The 17,959-nt window shown below is 37.5% G+C and overlaps 1 protein-coding gene across 3 annotated transcripts in view; it reads left to right on the top strand.

Annotated features, from left to right (window-relative positions):
* Positions 1 to 17,959, top strand: part of CSMD3 (CUB and Sushi multiple domains 3) — a 1,388,861-nt gene that overhangs the window by 1,276,688 nt on the left and 94,214 nt on the right. For all 3 annotated transcript variants that reach the window (XM_064268007.1, XM_003408442.3, XM_003408441.3), the window contains 2 exons: positions 8,919 to 8,999; positions 10,225 to 10,338. In XM_064268007.1, coding sequence (XP_064124077.1) covers positions 8,919 to 8,999; positions 10,225 to 10,338 — 195 coding nt within the window. The remainder of the gene's footprint in view (positions 1 to 8,918; positions 9,000 to 10,224; positions 10,339 to 17,959) is intronic.

The following is a 17,959-nucleotide window of genomic DNA, read 5'->3' as shown; positions in this document are numbered from 1 at the left end:
AGGATTTCTCAACTGGTCAGTGTTGGAAACAATGTTTGAACTCAGAGAGCCTGGATCCAGAGTTTATACTAATATTATAAGAATATATTTATGGTTTTTATTTTATTTTGTTTATTCAGCATTCATTCATTTTTCTAGCATTCAGTCATTCAGCAAATGTTTGTTTCAGGTACTATATTATGCCCTGAGGAGTTACCAGTTAATAACATAGGCAAAAGTTTCTGTGCTCATGGAGATTACATTCTAGTACAGATAAATGAACAGTAAAACAAATAATTCTTACAGATTGTGAAAATTGCCAGGAGGAAAATACAGATATATGAAAGAGAGTAATTGCAAAAGGTCAAGGTTAGGTACAGTGATCAGTAGACATCTCTATTTTAGTCATACGTGGATAAAGTTGTAGATGCTTGTGGACAAAGCTATGAAGGAGATGGGAAGATAAGTTTCAAGAAAGAAAGATAAAAATGACACTGTATACACCATGAAGTTTTAGATATAATATTAAATGTTAAGCTTATTGACTGTTTGAGAGCTAAGTTGATCAAGAAATAAAAAAGACTGCAGTTAGGGTTTGGTTGTAAACAAGTTTGATTTTTAAAAATTTATTGCGAAAAGATGAGGCAATGTGGTTTAATTAATATTTTCAAAAAGGTGAGAATGACATCCTAGGTGGGAGAGTGGTTGACTGTTAAGTGGAGGAGAGGAAGCATCTATGCTTATTCATAACTAAGAGCTTGAGCTGCTTAACTGGTGGAGCTGTAGTTAATTAGATAAAGTTAGAGACACTTGAAGAACATAATCATGGCTTCTAATTTAAGGGAACACTTGTGAGTTTTTGAAAATAAATCAATTATTATTTATTTATACTTGCTGTAATATACTCTTTACTATCCTCTCCCCCTTGCCATTATGTTTTTGGGTATGTTTCTTACTGTAGCCAGAATAATTCTTTTAAAGAAATCCTACACACAACCTTTACACTCTGCTGATTTAGCCTCAGCCTGACTCCCTCCTCCCTCTCCCCAAGGCCCTCTCACCCCAGCCATACTGGCCTTCCTCTGTGCTGGTTTTATACTTAACTGGTTTTTCTGCTTGGGTTATTTTTTTTTTCTGTATCATCCCTCTCCTTAACACACACACACACACACACACCTTGCTTCAACTAGTTAAGTTCTACTCGTTGATAAGATTATTTGATTAATATCTTTCCCATTAGACTATTAGTGCCAGTAAAGGCAGGATTGTGTCTGTTCACCACTGTATTTCAAGAATTTATCATGGTGTTGCCCCCCCAAAAATGTGCAAAATGTTTCCACACAAGTTATACAAGAACTAACACATGAGAAACAAGGATAGAACAATTGAAGACTGAAAAAGACTAATTGCTAAGTGTTATTGTGTCAAATTCCAGGCTAGCAAAATAAAAGTATGGAGTTAGGAATTCACATGGCAAATACAAGAGACCTGGGTAAGGTCAGTTAGAATGTAGCAGACTTGTCATACAAGGGGTTTTGAGAATTAAGGTAATGTGCTGGCCTTATCTAGGAGTATAAATTTATTGTGTAAGCAATGAAAATCCATTATAAATTGATAATGGGAAAATGACATGTTGTTATTAGGTACCTTCAAGTTGGTTCCAACTCATAGAGACCCTGTACACAGCAGATCGAAACACTGCCCAATCCTGTGCCATCCTCACAATTTTTACTATGCTTGAGATCATTGTTGCAGCCACTATGTCAATCCATCTTGTTGAGGGTCTTCCTTTTTTTCGCTAATACTCTACAAAGAGTGATGTCCTTCTCCAGGGACTGATCCCTCCTGATAACATGTCCAAAGTATGTGAGACATAGTATCAACATCCTTGCTTCTAAGGAGCATTCTGGTTGTACTTCTTCCAAGACAAATTTGTTCCTTGTTTTGGCAGTCCATGGTATATTTAATATTCTTTGCCAATATCACAATTCAAAGGTGTCAATTCTTTCATCTTACTTATTCGTTGTCCAGCTTTCACATGCATATGACGTGATTGAAAACACCATTGTTCGGGTCAGGCACGCCTTAGTCCTCAAGGTGACATCTTTGCATTTCAACACTTAAAGAGGTCATTTGCAGCCAGTTTGCCCAATGCAATGCATCTTTGATTTCTTGACTGAAGCTTCCATTGGTGTTGATTGTGGACCCAAGTAAAATGAAATCCTTTACAATGTCAATCTTTTCTCCATTTATCATGATGTTTCTTACTGGTCCAGTTGTGGGGACTTTTGTTTTCTTTATGTTGATGTGTAATCCATCCTGAAGGCTGTGGTAATTGATCTTCATCAGTAAGTGCATCAAATCCTGTTCACTTTCAGCAAGCAAGGTTCTGTCATCTGCATATCGCAAGTTGTAATGGTCTTCCTCTAGTCCTGATGCCCAGTTCTTCTTCATATAGTCCAGCTTCTCAGATTATATGCTCAGCACACGGATTAAAAAGGTATGGTGAAACAATACAACCCTGATGCACACCTTTCCTAACTTTAAACCATGCAATATCCCCGTGTTCTGTTCTGACTACTGCTTCTTGATCCATGTACAGATTTTTCAGGACCGCAATTAACTGTTCCAGGAATTCCTATTTTCTGCAATGTTATCCATAATTTGTTATGATCCACACAGTTGAATGCCTTTGCATAGTCAATAAAACATAGGTAAATATCTTCCTGGTATTCTCTGCTTTCAGCCAGGATCCATCTGACTTCAGCAATGATATCCCTGGTTCCATGTCCTGTTCTAAATCCAGCTAGAATTTCTGGAAGTTCCCTGTCAATATACTGCTGCAGCTACTTTTAAATGATCTTCAGCAAAATTTTGCTTGCATGTGATATTAATGATATTGTTCAATAATTTCCACATTCGGTTGGATCACCTTTCTTGGGTATAGGTATGAATATGGATCTCTTACAGTTGGTTAGCCAAGTAGCTGTCTTCCAAATTTCTTGGCATAGATGAGCAAGCACTTTCAGCTCTGCACCTGTATGTTTAAACATCTCAATTGACATTCCATCAGTTTCTGGAGGCTTGTTTTTTGCCAATGCTTTCAGTGCAGCTTGAACTTCTTCCTTCAGTACCAGGGGTTCCTGATCATACGTTACCTCCTGCAATGGTTGACGGTCGACCAATTCTTTTTGGTATAGTGACTCTACGTATTCCTTCCATCTTCTTTTGATCCTTCCTGCGTCATTTAATATTTTCCCTATAGAATCCTTCAGCATTGCAACTTGAGGCTTGAATTTTTCTTCAGTTCTTTCAGCTAAAGAAATGCTGAGCGTGTTCTTCCCTTTTGGTTTTCTATCTCCAGGTCTTTGCCTACGTTATCATAATAATTTACCTTGTCTTCTAGAGCTGACCTTTTAAATCTTCTGTTCAGCTCTTTGACTTCATCATTTTTTCTTTTTGTTTTAGCTACTTAAAGTTAAAGAGCAAGTTTCAGAGTCTTTTCTGACGTCATTTATGGCTTTCCTGTCTTTTTAATGATCTTTTGCTTTCTTCATGTATGATGTCCTTGATGTCATTCCACAGCTTGTCTGGTCTTCAGTCATTAGTGTTTAATGTGTCAAATCTATTCTTGAGATGGTCTCTAAATTTAGGTGTGATGTACTCAAGATCATACTCTGGCTGTTGTGGGCTTGTTCTAATTTTCATCAGTTCTAACTTGAACTTGCAAATGAGTAATTGATGATCTGATCTGCAATCAGCCCCTGACCTTGTTCTGACTGATACTGAGATTTTCTATCGTCTCTTTCCACAGATGTAGTTAATTTGATTCTTGTGTATTCCATCTGGTGAGGTCCATGTGTATAAAAAAAATAGCTGCCGTTTATGTTGATGAAAAAAAGGTATCTACAAAGAAGAAGTGGTTGGTCTTGCAAAATTCTATCATGCGATCTCCAGCATCATTTCTATCACTGAGGACATAGTTTCCAGCTACCAATCCTTCTCTTTGTTTCCAACTTTCACATTCCAATCATCAGTAATTACCACCGCATCCCGATTGCATGTTTGATCAGTTTCAGACTTGGAGAAGTTGGTAAAAATCTTTGATTTCTTCATCTTTGGGTTTAGTGGTTGATGCATAAGTTTGAATAATAGTTGTATTAACTGGTCTTCCTTGTAGGCGCATGAAAATGTTGTACTTCAGGATAGATCTTGAAATGTCCTTTTTGACGAAGAATGCAACACCTTCCTCTTCTAGTTGTCATTCCCAGAATAGTAGACCATATGATTTTCCAATTCAAAATGACCATTACCATTCCATTTCAGCTCACTAATGCCTAGGATATCAATGTCTATGTGTTCCATTTCATTTTTGACAATTTCCAATTTTCATAGATTCATACTTCACACATTCCATGGTCAGATTATTAAAGGATATTTACAGCTGTTTCTTCCCCTTTTTAGTCATGCCACTTCAATGAATGAAGGTCCTAAATGCATCACTCCATCCATGTCATTAAGATATATTCTACCTTGAGGAGACAGCTCTTCCCTAGACGTCTTTTGAGTGCTTTCCAATCTGAGGGGTTCATCTTCCAGAACTATATTAGACAATATTCTGCTGCCACCATAAGGTTTTCAATGACTAATTATTTTCAGAAGTAGTGCACTGGGTCCTTCTTCCTTGTCTGTCTTAGTCTGGAAGCTTAGCGGAAACCTGTCCACCGTGGGTGACCCTGCTGGTATTTGAGTACCGTAGCATAGCTTTCAGCATCCCAGCAACACACATGTCCCCACAGTCTGGCAAACCGACAGACACATGGGGGAAAATGACATGTTAGGGACAGAACTATTCTCCCCAAAAAGTTATGTTGATGCCCTGACCCCCGGTACTTGTGAAGGTGACCTCATCTGGAAATAGAATCTTTGTAGATATTATCAGTTAACATGCAGTCATAATGGAGTAGGGCAAATCCTAATCCCACCTATGGTTGTCGTATAAAAGAAAAGACACAGAATGACACACAGAGGGAATAAACCATGTGAAGATGTGTCTACCTACTAAGGAACACCAAGAAATGCCTGAAATTGAAAGGGACAAGGAAGGACCATCCTCTAGAGCAGGCACAGAGCTGATATCCTCAGTTCAGACTCCTAGCCTCTAGAATGCTTGGACAAGTAATTTTGGTCATTTAAATCTACCCATTTTATATCTTATTATGGTGTCCCTAGGAAACCAAGACAAGGCAGCACCAAAACAGTACTTCAGTTCAAGCATATTGCTTATTAATGTGAGAGAAAATGTGGCTTAATTTTCAACCAGATTTGGTTCAAATTCAGGCTCTATGAACTGGAGAAATAATTCAACTGTCCTAAAAATTAGGTTTTTGTTTGTTTAGATTATTTATTTTTGCAGCAGGAGTATATATATGTATTGATTAGTATTTTGGTGATTAAATGAAATAACCCATGTAAAGTACAGAGTCCTTTGCACACATTGGATTCCACATAAATAGTGTATTGATTCCTTTCCACCACTTCATTAGTATGTACGCAGGGTTATACTAGAAAAACACAAAAGGTCAGAAAACACCCTGGAGACCAATTTAATAACACAGGTATGAAACGACAAGGACCTAGACTGAGATGGTACCAACAGGAATGTAAAGTCACTGGAGAAATACTGTACTTATTTTCAGAAAAAATGTATGGAAGTCTGTGATTAAAAACAGAATTGTTGCAAGCTGTTTATGATTTAACCCATTGTAATACTTTGTCTTCAAGTGTCAAAATAGATGCGGATGCAAAGATTTTCCTTGCAATCATTGTCTCTCCTTTACTTTGTATTCAAATTACATTGATTAACCATGAAAAACATTTTAGGTAGGTCCAGTTTTGATCCTATCTTCTAGCAGTCTGTGACCCACAACTGCCTCCATTTCATCTCCATTTGCAGTTTTCAAGCTGAGAGTCATCCTAGAGAAGACAATCAGTTTAGAGTCTCTTTACCCTCCTGAGGAAACCCAAGCTTAGTCATGTAGCTAGCAAATATTTGTTGAATTATAAGCATAAAAAAAAAAAAACCCACTGCCATCAAGTCAATTCTGACTCATAGTGACCCTATAGGACAGAGTAGAACTGCTGCATAGAATTTCCAAGGAGCACCTGGCGGAGTCGAACTGCCAACCTCTTGGTTAGCAGCCCTAGCACTTAACCACTACGCCACCAGGAAACCCATGCTTAGTCATGTAGCTAGCAAATATTTATTGAATTATAAGCATAGTGAGAAGTAATTACTCAATTATGAAAAAAAGGAGATATAGTCAGTCTCCTCCCTCATGTAATTTAAAGTCTAGAGGGGGACAAAGACAATAAACAAGAGACACTAAATGAATACTAATAAATTATGAAGCAAATTATGATTACATGTACCACAGAACAGAGTTTTATGACTAGAATATAACAGGGTGGGAGAGGGAGACTGTGAGGAGCTCAGAGGAGCTGTTTATGCCGATAGTTAAAATTGAGAATTGAGACGTAAAGTTGAAGTAGAAGTTGTCAGAGAAGAAAATCTCATACTCTGTAGCGAGTGAAAGAAAATTAGTTTATTAAGGAATAATATTCAAGCTGGGCCAACCAAAAAACCAAACCCAGTGCTGTTGAGTCAGAACGGCGTAGCGGTTAAGTGCTACGGCTGCTAACCGAAGTGTCGGCAGTTGGAATCCACCAGGCACTCCTTGGAAACTCTATGAGGCAGTTCTACTCTGTCCTATAGGGTCACTATGAGTCAATCTGGGCAGCACTAAGTAAAAATACAAAACTCTCCCCAGTTCAAGAGAAGAAACTCATGGAAAATCAAATGAATTGGCTTCGAGTCAATCCAGGTTCTATAAACACAGAGAACAAAGGGAAGCTAGGGGGTTCATGACTGATTATATAGATAAGATCAGCCTCAGCTTGAAGTCCTTTCAAATATAAAGGTCAGCCAGGAGGGAGTGAGTTACTTACCTAGGTGAGTGGCACCAGCAGGTTTGGTTATACATGATTGTAGTCATGAACACATTTTTCCTGGGAAAAATTGTTTACATCTTCACACAGTCTTCCCATGAACAAATGGTTTACGTTCTGACCTTTTGCTTCCTGGAAATGCATTTGGGCTCCGTCGTTCTTACCTCTGACATGAGTGTCTCCAGTTTGAAACTATTCTGTTTATAAAGTCAAAAGAACCAATGAAATCACTTAGGCATAAATTGTAGACCTGAATTTATAAAATTTATCAAATTAGAGTTGCTCATTTTGAAGTGAATTGGGGAGATAAGGACTTTATACCTCATAACCTCAAAGTAATACCTTGGTTTCTAGATAAATGGAACAGAATAAGACTTTTCCTCACAGTAAGGTCTCTACATAGTGCAAATGATTTGTACTGGACTACAAATCTAAAAGGGTAGTGGTTCGAACCCACCCAGTGGTATAACAAAAAAAAAAGGTCAGGCCATCTGCTTATGTTAAAATGAAAATGCATGGAGCAAGTCTACTCCAACATGTGGGCTCACCAAGAGTGGGAATTGACTCGAAAGCAAGGAGTTTTATGTTTTGTTTTGTTTAGCTCACAGCACCCATTTGATTTTAATAAACTAGCATAATTTCTCTGAACATCAGATTCCTAATTAACCATAATTAATCCCTTGATCTTTTAGCCCCTGTGCCTGAGTTATCTAGGTCATTCTCAGCATATCCTACAGATGATAATAGTCATGGATTGCTCATTGATAAAATTGTGCTTCTTCATTAAAATAACTAAATTTATGATTAGCAAGAAGACTAAACACAACTTTCCAGTCAATCAAAAGGGATATGATGCACATGTGAGCATCTGTGTATTTCTTTATCTTCTGCATTGACGTCTATACTACACTAAGGTCAGATAAAACGATCCTCCCTAACACACGGTCTCACAGAAAATTCTCCCTGTAGGGCTGTCTCTGTCTGTCCCTCCCTTTTCTTTCACCTCTTTAGCATCTCTCACAATTACCTTTTACTTTATAATTATAAGTATATCCCTTTTAAGGCCTAAGCTCAGAAAAATAATTTTCAATATTCCTAATGTTACTCTTAACTAAACGTTTTCTTAAAAATCCAGGTTATCTTTTTCTGCCCTGAGCTGCTTTCCCAGCAAGTCTTTTGTCTTCTGAAGTGGTAACGCTCTGTGTAGGGCAGAGTTTTACTTGCAAATTAACATCTCTGCACAGCAAGTGTCCTTATAAGCAGGTTAAAGTACTGGAAGGAAGATGTTTGACGTGATAAATAACAATTTACAGCAGGAAACTGAAACAATTTTTTCTTGGTGTATCACTCTCCTTCCACATTTTTCCAAAAAGATTGTGTCTTCTTCATGTCCTTAGGAACCTCTAAGTTTGTTAACCAGTTAACCATTTACAAATGATTTTTTGTTAGATGATAATAACTCAGTGGCTTGATTCTTTTCTCAAGTTTTTGCTCAGGTTTCCTCCTCTATCTGAAATGCTCATATATCCAAAATCATCCTTCAGATCTAGACAAATCTTACTCATTCTTTAAAATTCATCCCACAAGGCAGTGAGGAAGATAGGCATTGAACAAATAAACGAGCGTTAATATGTAATTCCAAATTATGATCATACCAAGGAGGAGTAAAACAAGGCCTTATGAAGTGCATAGCAAGAGGACTAGAATGAAGGTAAGAAGTCAGGAATAAAAAGCTAAACATTGCTACCATGGAAAGAATAGTTTGCCATATTAGAATGAGTTATTTTTCCTCAACGCTGAGTATTTAAAGAAAAAATCAAAACTTGATAAATTCTACCATTGCTTTATATTCTTAGCAATAAAAAAAAAAAAAAAACTTGCACACATAGCTGCTCTGAAACTGATTAAACACTCTTGCCTGTTTTTTATAGCTTATCAACTAAGAGTGTGCCAACCTCCACCACCTGTACCAAATGCTGAAATTTTGACAGAAGATGATGAATTTGAAATAGGTAAAGCCTGTTAAATCACTTTCAAAGGAAACATACTGTTAACAGAAGTATGTATTTAATAGGAAACAAAAATAAAGAATAGTAGCAGCCTGCCTTTAGATTCCATTCCCCTGGGTTGATTGAGATTCTTTTAGAATTCTTAACAATGTACAGCAGTAAAAGAAGGAAAAGGAAACATGAGGCAAGTAGAATGGATTCTGTATTTGCACGATATACAACTAATTAAAACAGTGTGGGAATTTGAACCAAGTTGTGCATTCTGCTGGTTTTTCCCAAATTAACTTTTTACTGCCTTCTGACATTACAGTTCTACCTCGTGTTCTTCTTTGAATTTAGGTCTAAGCTTCAATGATATGTATGAGTAAATGATATATAGAGTATTAGAAAATATGCTTTATTTCCATATCCTGTAAAATGGTTGGTTGATTTTACTCAATTCAATACTAAACAAATTTCTTATAAAACTAGGATAGAAATTCAATCCAGACAATGTCTCCTAGTTTGAAAATGAGGTAATAAAGGAAGAAATTTTAATGTTGCCATAAAACTATCATTGTTTCTGTTGTTGTATTTATTGTCACTGTTATTATTATATTAATTTTGCTTAAGAACTGTAAAGAAAATGACAACTATGAATGTAAATCTAATCTTAATATAAAGGCAATAAATACAAATCTTCTCATTGCTTCATGGCAACCCTGCATAGAGCAAATGGTTAAGTGCTCAAATACTAGCCGAAAAGTGTGAACCCGCTCTGAAGCACCTCCGAAGACAGGCCTGGCCATCTGCTTCTGAAAGGTCACAGCCTTGAAAACTCTGTGGAGCAGCTCTACTCTGCACACGTGAAGTCACCATGAGTTGGAATTGACTCCATGGCAACTAATTACAACAGGAAATACCTGTGTATTTTAATCATTATTTTACATGCATCATCCAAATTATGTTCATACTGCTATGGCTAATATCCAGCAGATATGTTGCCCTGCAGGCAGGCCAACTGGTCATTCACTCTTGGCTTAAGTTCTGAGCTCAGTGCCTGTGAAGTACTGGTTGCTCAATATTTTGATTATAATCCCTGTTTATATCTAATAGAGCTTTTTACACTGATTGAAAATGACTGAAAGAGAAAACATTCTGTTGTTACAATTGAAATGTCTATTCACTTTTACCATGTTCTGCTGCTTACTTACTTTCTGCCACTCCCTTTTTTTATTTTTTCTAATAGGTGATATTATTAGGTATCAGTGTCTCCCAGGATTTACTTTGGTTGGTAATGCAATTCTGACTTGCAGATTAGGAGAACGCCTCCAGATGGATGGGGCACCTCCAGTTTGTCAAGGTACTGATACTTATGATTATCTGTTATTTTAAATATTTTTTGTTTAACTCAAAACTGGTAAATTTCAGACCAAATTTAATTCATATAGATATTAAATATTTAACTGGCAGAAATATCAATAGTAAAGATCCCTAGTAAGCACTCGGCTGCTAACTGAAATGTCGGTGATTCAAAACATCCAGCGGCTGTGTGGGGCGAAAACACCTGGCCGTCTGCTCCCATAAAGATAACAGCCTAGGAAACCGTATGGGTCAGTTCTACTCCGTACTATGGGGTTGCTATGAGTCAGCAGTGGCTTGATGGCACACAAAAACAACAACATTAATAGTTATACAACTCATAAAGAGTCCTGGTGGTGCAGTGGTTAAAGCACTTGGCTGCTAATGAAAAGGTGTGTGGTTCCAACCCACCAGCCACACTGTGGGAGAAAGATGCGGCAGTCTTCTTCTGTAAACATTTACAGCCTTGGGAATCCTATGGGGCAGTTATACTCTGTCCTATAGGGTCACTATGAATTGGAATTGACTCCTTGTCAATGGGTTGGGTTTTTATACAATTCACAGGAGCCCTAGCTGCACAATGGTTAAGCACTGGGCTGCTAACTGAAAAGTTGGCAGTTTGGACCCACCAGGGGCTCTGTGGGAGAAAAGACCTGGCGAACTGCTCCCATAAAAATTCCAGCCTAGGAAACCCTATTGGACAGTTCTGCTCTTTCCTATGGAGTTGCTCTGAGTCAGAATTGACTTGACGGCATGGAAAAACATACAACGCATATTTTTCATTCCATTATTTCTCAGATTCAACTTTAAATGTCCTTGTTTCTTCCCAGGTTTAATTTGTCAAGTTTAGCCTTAAGTCAGTTCTACCTATCTTTTATCTAAGGCGTGGGAAAGGGGGTGGAAAAGAAATCACTTTAAATAAAGACTCCAATGTTGACTACCTTTACTTGGAAACAGTTTCTGTTTTAACTACTAGATTTATTCAACCTTTTCAGCACCTGATAATTATGAGGATCTGAGGATGAAAACAACAACAAAAAAAAATAAGTAAAATAACAAGTAACAAATGGTTCTTGCTGGGAAGAGATCACACAAGAAGTAATATGACAGCCCCATAGGAAGCAGCAATACAGTATGTGGAAAATAGGCCAGTAGCCTATGGGGTTACATCATTTTTAACTGTTTGTAAGGCAGAGAAAGCTTGATGGAGGAGTAGCTCCCTGAATCATGAATCCCAAATGACAAGTGACACTTGCCCTGTAGAACAGGACTAGAGAGAGGATGACTCAGGTTGTAGGTGGACATGCAAAGACAGAGACGTGAAAGCCAGTGGGGAACAGACTGCAAGGAATTCACAAGAGCAAGACCATGATGGATTTGAATGATGTATAAGAGTGGTGATGTTTAGGAATCATTTATTATTCATCTGTGTATTCCCTAGGTCTCAGAACAGTGCTCGACACATAGTACTTGACCATAAATATTTTAATTTGAATAAAATTGAATTGGATTTGATTATCTGCCCCAGATTTTCTTGGATTACCTCTTTTATTAGCAATTCTTTTTGAGAATTTAGGAATCTGTTTCCTGTGTTATATCTTAACTGCCGTAAGAGCCTAAAACAAAAATTGTTTATTGTTCCAAATGTGCTATAAATAGCAATTAAGTTTTATTTTCTACTTAACTGGAATCTTATAAGATAGAAGGATTTTCACAAGAGACTTTTACAGAAGCAAAGAGAAAGGAAGGTTTGGAGGTATAAGCCAGTTTTAATGTGTGAATTTCTCTTGATCTTAATGACTGATTTTAGAACACATTGAAGTTGTTTGGGTATTCATAAGTCTATTACTTATACTCTTTATATTTAGATGCCATTTAAGGAGCCCTAGTGGCTCAACGGTTTAAGCACTAGGCTGCTGACTGAAAGGTTCAAATCCACCAGCGGCTTTGTGGGAGAAAGACGTGGCAGTCTTCTTCAGTAAAGATTACAGCCTAGAAACCCTATGGGACAGTTCTACTCTGTCTTATAGGGTCACTATGAGTCAGAATTGACTCGAGGGCAGTAGGTTTGGGTTTATGTAGCCCTGCTGGCACAATGGTTAAGTGCTAGGCTACTAGCTGAAAGATTGGTCATTTGAACCAAACCAGCTGCTTCTAGCAATCTGCTCCCTTAAAGATTGTTGTTGTTGTTATTAGGTGCAGTTGAGTTGATTCCGACTTATAGTGACCCCATGTACAACAGAAAGAAACCCTGCACAGTCCTGCACCATCCTCACAATCGTTATGCTTAAGCCTATTCTTGCAGTCATGTGTCAGTCCATCTCATTGAGTGTCTTCCCCTTTTTCACCGACACTCTACCAAGCATGATGTCCTTCTCCAGGGACTGATACCTTCTGATAATATATTCAATGTATGTAAGACATAGCCTAGCTATACTTGCTTCTAAGGAGCATTCTGATTGTACTTCTTCCAAGACAGATTTGTTCGTTCTTTTGGCAGTCAGTGGTATATTCAATATTCTTTGCCAACACTGCTATTCAAAGGTGTCAATTTTTCTTCAATCTTCCTTAGAGATTACAGCCTAGAAAACCCTATGGGGCAGTTCTACTCTGTCACATGATGTTTACATGAGTCCACAACAAAACAACTAATACTATTTATTCAACTTCCTCCTTTGGACAAAGCTATTCTTTAGCCATTTAGGATTCATATTCAGGTATTCGAGATATATGAATAGAGAAGGTAGGTCTCAGGCTTTTGAAAGATTATATGTGGGAAAATGACTTAAGTATACACAGAAAAATGTAAATATGCAAGCACATAACAGGGCTTCTTTCTTGACCTCAATATATAAACTACATTGTGAGCACTTGGAGGGCAAGACTTCTTGTCTTTCTATCCAGATTGCAATTCAATAAATGTTTGTTACATTAAAATAAGCAAAACAATCTAGATAAGCTAGATACTTTGCAATCCCTCATTCCACAGACTTTCTCTATTTTCCTTCCATAATCATAGTCTCCTGTAGGTTAGTAACTGCATCTCTTCTTATTCTGTCTACTGTGGAGAATTAAAAAAAAAAAAAAAAAAGACACTAATTTTTGTCTCATAATAACACTACCTAAAAGTTAATAAATCATTCCTCAGAACGAACCTACACAGAGTTATTATATTAATTACTTGACCAGGCATTTAAAACAAATGCTGAATTTTCATTTTTTTTTTATTAACTTTTATTAAGCTTCAAGTGAACGTTTATAAATCCAATCAGTCTGTCACATATAAGTTTACATACATCTTACTCCATACTCCCACTTGCTCTCCCCCTATTGAGTCAGCCCTTTCAGTCTCTCCTTTCGTGACAATTTTGCCAGCTTCCCTCTCTATCCTCCCATCCCCCCTCCAGACAAGAGTTGCCAACACAGTCTCAAGTGTCCACCTGATATAATTAGCTCACTCTTCATCAGCATCTCTCTCCCCCCCCGCTGACCAGTCCCTTTCATGTCTGATGAGTTGTCTTCGGGGATGGTTCCTGTCCTGTGCCAACAGAAGGTCTGGGGACCATGGCCGCCGGGAGAATTTTCATTTTTGTGTGAGTTAATTCATGGGCTTGCAAAAACAATTATTCATTTGGAATTGCTAAAAGTAGTCTACATTGTTTTTAGTCTATTTTAAATTGTTTGATTTTTCTCACTTTTTCGAAAAAGGGGTATCAATTCTGTTTTTCTTCCCTGGATCTTCTTTAAACTTTTATATCCCACTAAAAGTATGTAAAACAAACAAACCCTTTGCCATTGAATGAATTCCAACTCTCGGTGACCCCATGTGTTAAACAGAGTAGAACTGCTCCATAAGGACTTTTTGTCTGTAATATTTATGGAAGCAGATTGCCAGGATTTTCTTCCATAGTGCTACTGGTAGGTTCAAACCACCACCCTTTAAGTTAGTAGTGAAGCACAAACATTTGTGCCACCCAGAACCCTTAAAATATGTAAAGCAATTCCAAATATGGTGCTCTTCAAAGAAAAAAAAAAAAAAGAGCCTAGTATAAATGCAAAATAATGGATGCTTACATTTGGTAGTTAAAAACATGGGTTCTGGCTAAATCTTTGAGACACTGGGTGAGCTTCAGTTTCCTCATATGTGTAGTGGGGATAAAAATAGTATTTATTCCTTAGGATTGTTTTGACAAGTAGGTGAAATCCTGCACAAAATGTGCTTAACAATAACTGACATATAATGATATTAACTCTTATTCTTGATTATTTTAAGCATCATTCTACATGCTAGATAGTATGAGAATAGATTCATTTTTTTTGTGAATTTACAATAAAACATTTTGGATCAGATCAGTTTTTCAATGTCAAAATAAATTTTACATATTTCATATATAACTTCGTATGCCAAGTTAAAAAAAAAAAAGTTATGGACCACCAAATGGCTTTAAGTGACTAGTTCAGTAACTAGTCACTTTGCTTAGTTGAATATTCCAGAAATATTAAATACCTGGCAACACACTAAATAACTTACTTCAACTTGTCATATGGTGTGTTGCCCACACAGTTTGCCTTAAAGGCTGTCTCCAGACAAGTACTGGCATGAGAATCCCACTCAATGGTACCAACCAGTCCATGGGTGTTATATCCATTTATCCCAATTAAGTCATACACATGAGACATGTACACAATGTTGGCAATTGTGAAAGCTGTTTTAATTACTCACAGGTAATAGACAGTATACAATAGGAAAAGTTCCATTATGAGTGGTCCTCCTGTCTCAAAAGCTGTCTGGGCAGGATGGCAAATTTCTACATATGCCCCCTCTCTTTACACCATGGATGAAGGACCCTGAGGATCTTCCCCCGCCCTGTTTTTTATTCATGGGTTGTATATTTCACTGCACAGAGTACAGTGCAAGTCTTCCCACTTGACTACCTGAAGAGGGGGTAGTCAGACATGGGGGCACCAGACCCGAGTTGTTAGCCAGAAATTGTATCTCTTCAGCCCAGCTACTTATTTAGACAAACCATTAGGCTTTAGAGGGGAAGGTGCAACAGTTTGTTCCAAAGCCCAAAGATGTTAGCATGGGGTAGGGAACAGGAAGTAGTTATAGCTTTCTGTGCCATCCCAAGGAATACCTTTTCTCAGATGGCTACATACTTCTTTCATTTCAATCTGTCATAGCCAGATGTTATGGATTGAATTGTATCCCCCCAAGAATGTGTGTCAACTTGGCTAGGTCATGATTCCCAGTATTCAGTGGTTGTCCATCATCTTGTGATCTTATGTGATTATCCTCTGTGTTGTAAGTCCTAATCTCTATGACGTTAATGAGGCAGGACTCAATCTATAGGATTAGGTTGTATCTTGAATCAATCTCTCTTGAGATTTAAAAGAGGGAGCTGAGCAGAGAGGAGAGGGACCTCATACCACTGAGAGACAGGTGACAGGAGCAGAGCATGTCCTTTAGACCTGGGGGTCCCTGGGCTGAGAAGCTCCTATACCAGGGGAAGATTAATGACAAGGACCTTCCCTAGAACCAACAGAAAGAGAGCATCTTCCCCTGGAACTGGTACCCTTAATGCAGACTTCTAGCCTCCTAGATTGTGAAGAATAAATTTCTGTTCTTTAAAGCCATCTACTTGTGGTATTTCTGTTATAGCGGCACTAGATAACTAAGACACCACACATTAACTGATACTTATCTTTGACTCAAATTTTTCTTTCCATTTATAATCTTCAAGTTTATATCTTTAAAACTTTTTTTTTATTTTATGAAAAGCAAAGGTAAGGCTTCTCATTTTAGACCTAAAATGATCTTACAACATTTACTCAATTATTTTTAGAAATCTCAAAATCAAATCCAAGAAATAATCATATTTAAACAATATTAACTGAAGAAAAATCAAAAACAAGCAAAAAAACTGTTCTTAGATTTAGACTCACTATATTTATCATTCTGATACTTGCTTTTGAAAGTCAAGTAGCTAAAGCAAAAGGAAGAAATGATGAAGTAAAAGCTGAACAGAAGATTTCAAACGGCAGCTTGAGAAGACAAGGTGAAGTATTATAATGACATATGCAAATATGTGGAGTTAGAAATCCAAAAGGGAAGAACACATTTGGCATTTCTGAAGCTGAAAGAACTGATGAAAAATTCAGGCTTCGAATTTCAATATTGAAGAATTCTAAGGGCAAAATACTGAACGATTCAGGAAGCATCAAAAGAAGATGGAAGAATACACAGAGTTACTGTACCAAAAAGGATTCGTCGATTTTCAGCCATTTCAGGAGGTGGCATATGATCAAGAACTGATGGTACAGAGGGAGGAAATCCATCCTGCGCTGAAGTCATTGGTGAAAAACAAGGCTCCAAGAATTGACAGAATACCAGTTGAGATGTTTCAGCAATTGAATGCAGCACTGGAAGTGCTCACTCATCTATGCCAAGAAGTATGGAAGACAGCTACCTGGTCAAACCACTGAAAGAAATCCATATTTATGCCTATTCCAAAGAAAGGTGATCCAACAGAATGTTGAAGTTATCAAACAACATCCTTAATGTAACATGCAACTAAAATTTTGCTAAAGATCTTTCAAAAGCGGTTGCAGTAGTATATCGACAGGGAAGTGCCAGAAATTCAAGCTGAATTTCAGGAGTTGTAATGAAGGAGATCATTGCTAGTGTCAGATGGATCCCAGCTGAAAGCAGAAAATACCAGAAAGATGTTTACCTCTGTTTTATTGACTATATGCTAAGGCATTCAACTGTGTGGATCATAACAAATTATGGTTATCATTGCAAAGAATGGGAATTCCAGAGCACTTAATTGTGATCGTGAGGAACCTGTACATAGATCAAGAAGCAGTTGTTCAAACAGAACAAGGGGATACCGATTGGTTTAAAATCAGGAAAGGTGTGTGTCAGTGTTGTATCCTTTCACCAGACTTATTCAATCTGTATACTGAGCAAATAATTCAAGAAGCTGGACAATATGAAGAAGAAAGGGCATCAGGATTGGAGGAAGAGTCATTAATAACCTGCATTATCCAGATGAACAGGACTTGAAGCACGTACTGATGAATATCAAAGACTACGGTATGGATTACACCTCAACCTAAAGAAAACAAAAATCCTCAAAACTAGACCAATAAGCGACATCATGACAAATGAAGAAAATATTGAAAATGCAAAGGATTTCATTTTACTTGGTTCCCCAATCAATGCCCATGGAAGCACCAATCAAGAAATCAAATGACATATTTCATTGGACAAATCTGCTGCAAAAACCATCCATAAACTGTCGAAAAACAAAGATGTTACTTAGGAGCTAGGGTGTGCCTGACCTACGCCATGGTATTTTTAATTGCCTCACATGCGTGTGAAAGTTGGACAATGAATAAGGAAGACTGAAGAAGAATTGACACCTTTGAATTATGGTGTTGGCAAAGAATATTGAATATACCATAGGCTGCTAGAAGAACGAATAAACCTGCCTTGGAAGAAGTACAGACAGAATGCTCCTTTGAAGCAAGTATGGTGAAACGTCTCACATACTTTGGACATGTTATCAGGAGGGGCCAGTCCCTGGAGAAGGACATCAGGCTTGGTATAGTACAGG

The sequence above is a fragment of the Loxodonta africana genome, chromosome 14, assembly GCF_030014295.1.
Source record: "Loxodonta africana isolate mLoxAfr1 chromosome 14, mLoxAfr1.hap2, whole genome shotgun sequence".
NCBI classification, from domain to species: Eukaryota; Metazoa; Chordata; class Mammalia; order Proboscidea; family Elephantidae; genus Loxodonta; species Loxodonta africana.
Note: the sequence above shows the minus strand (reverse complement) of the source record. Positions and strands in the feature narration are given on the sequence as shown.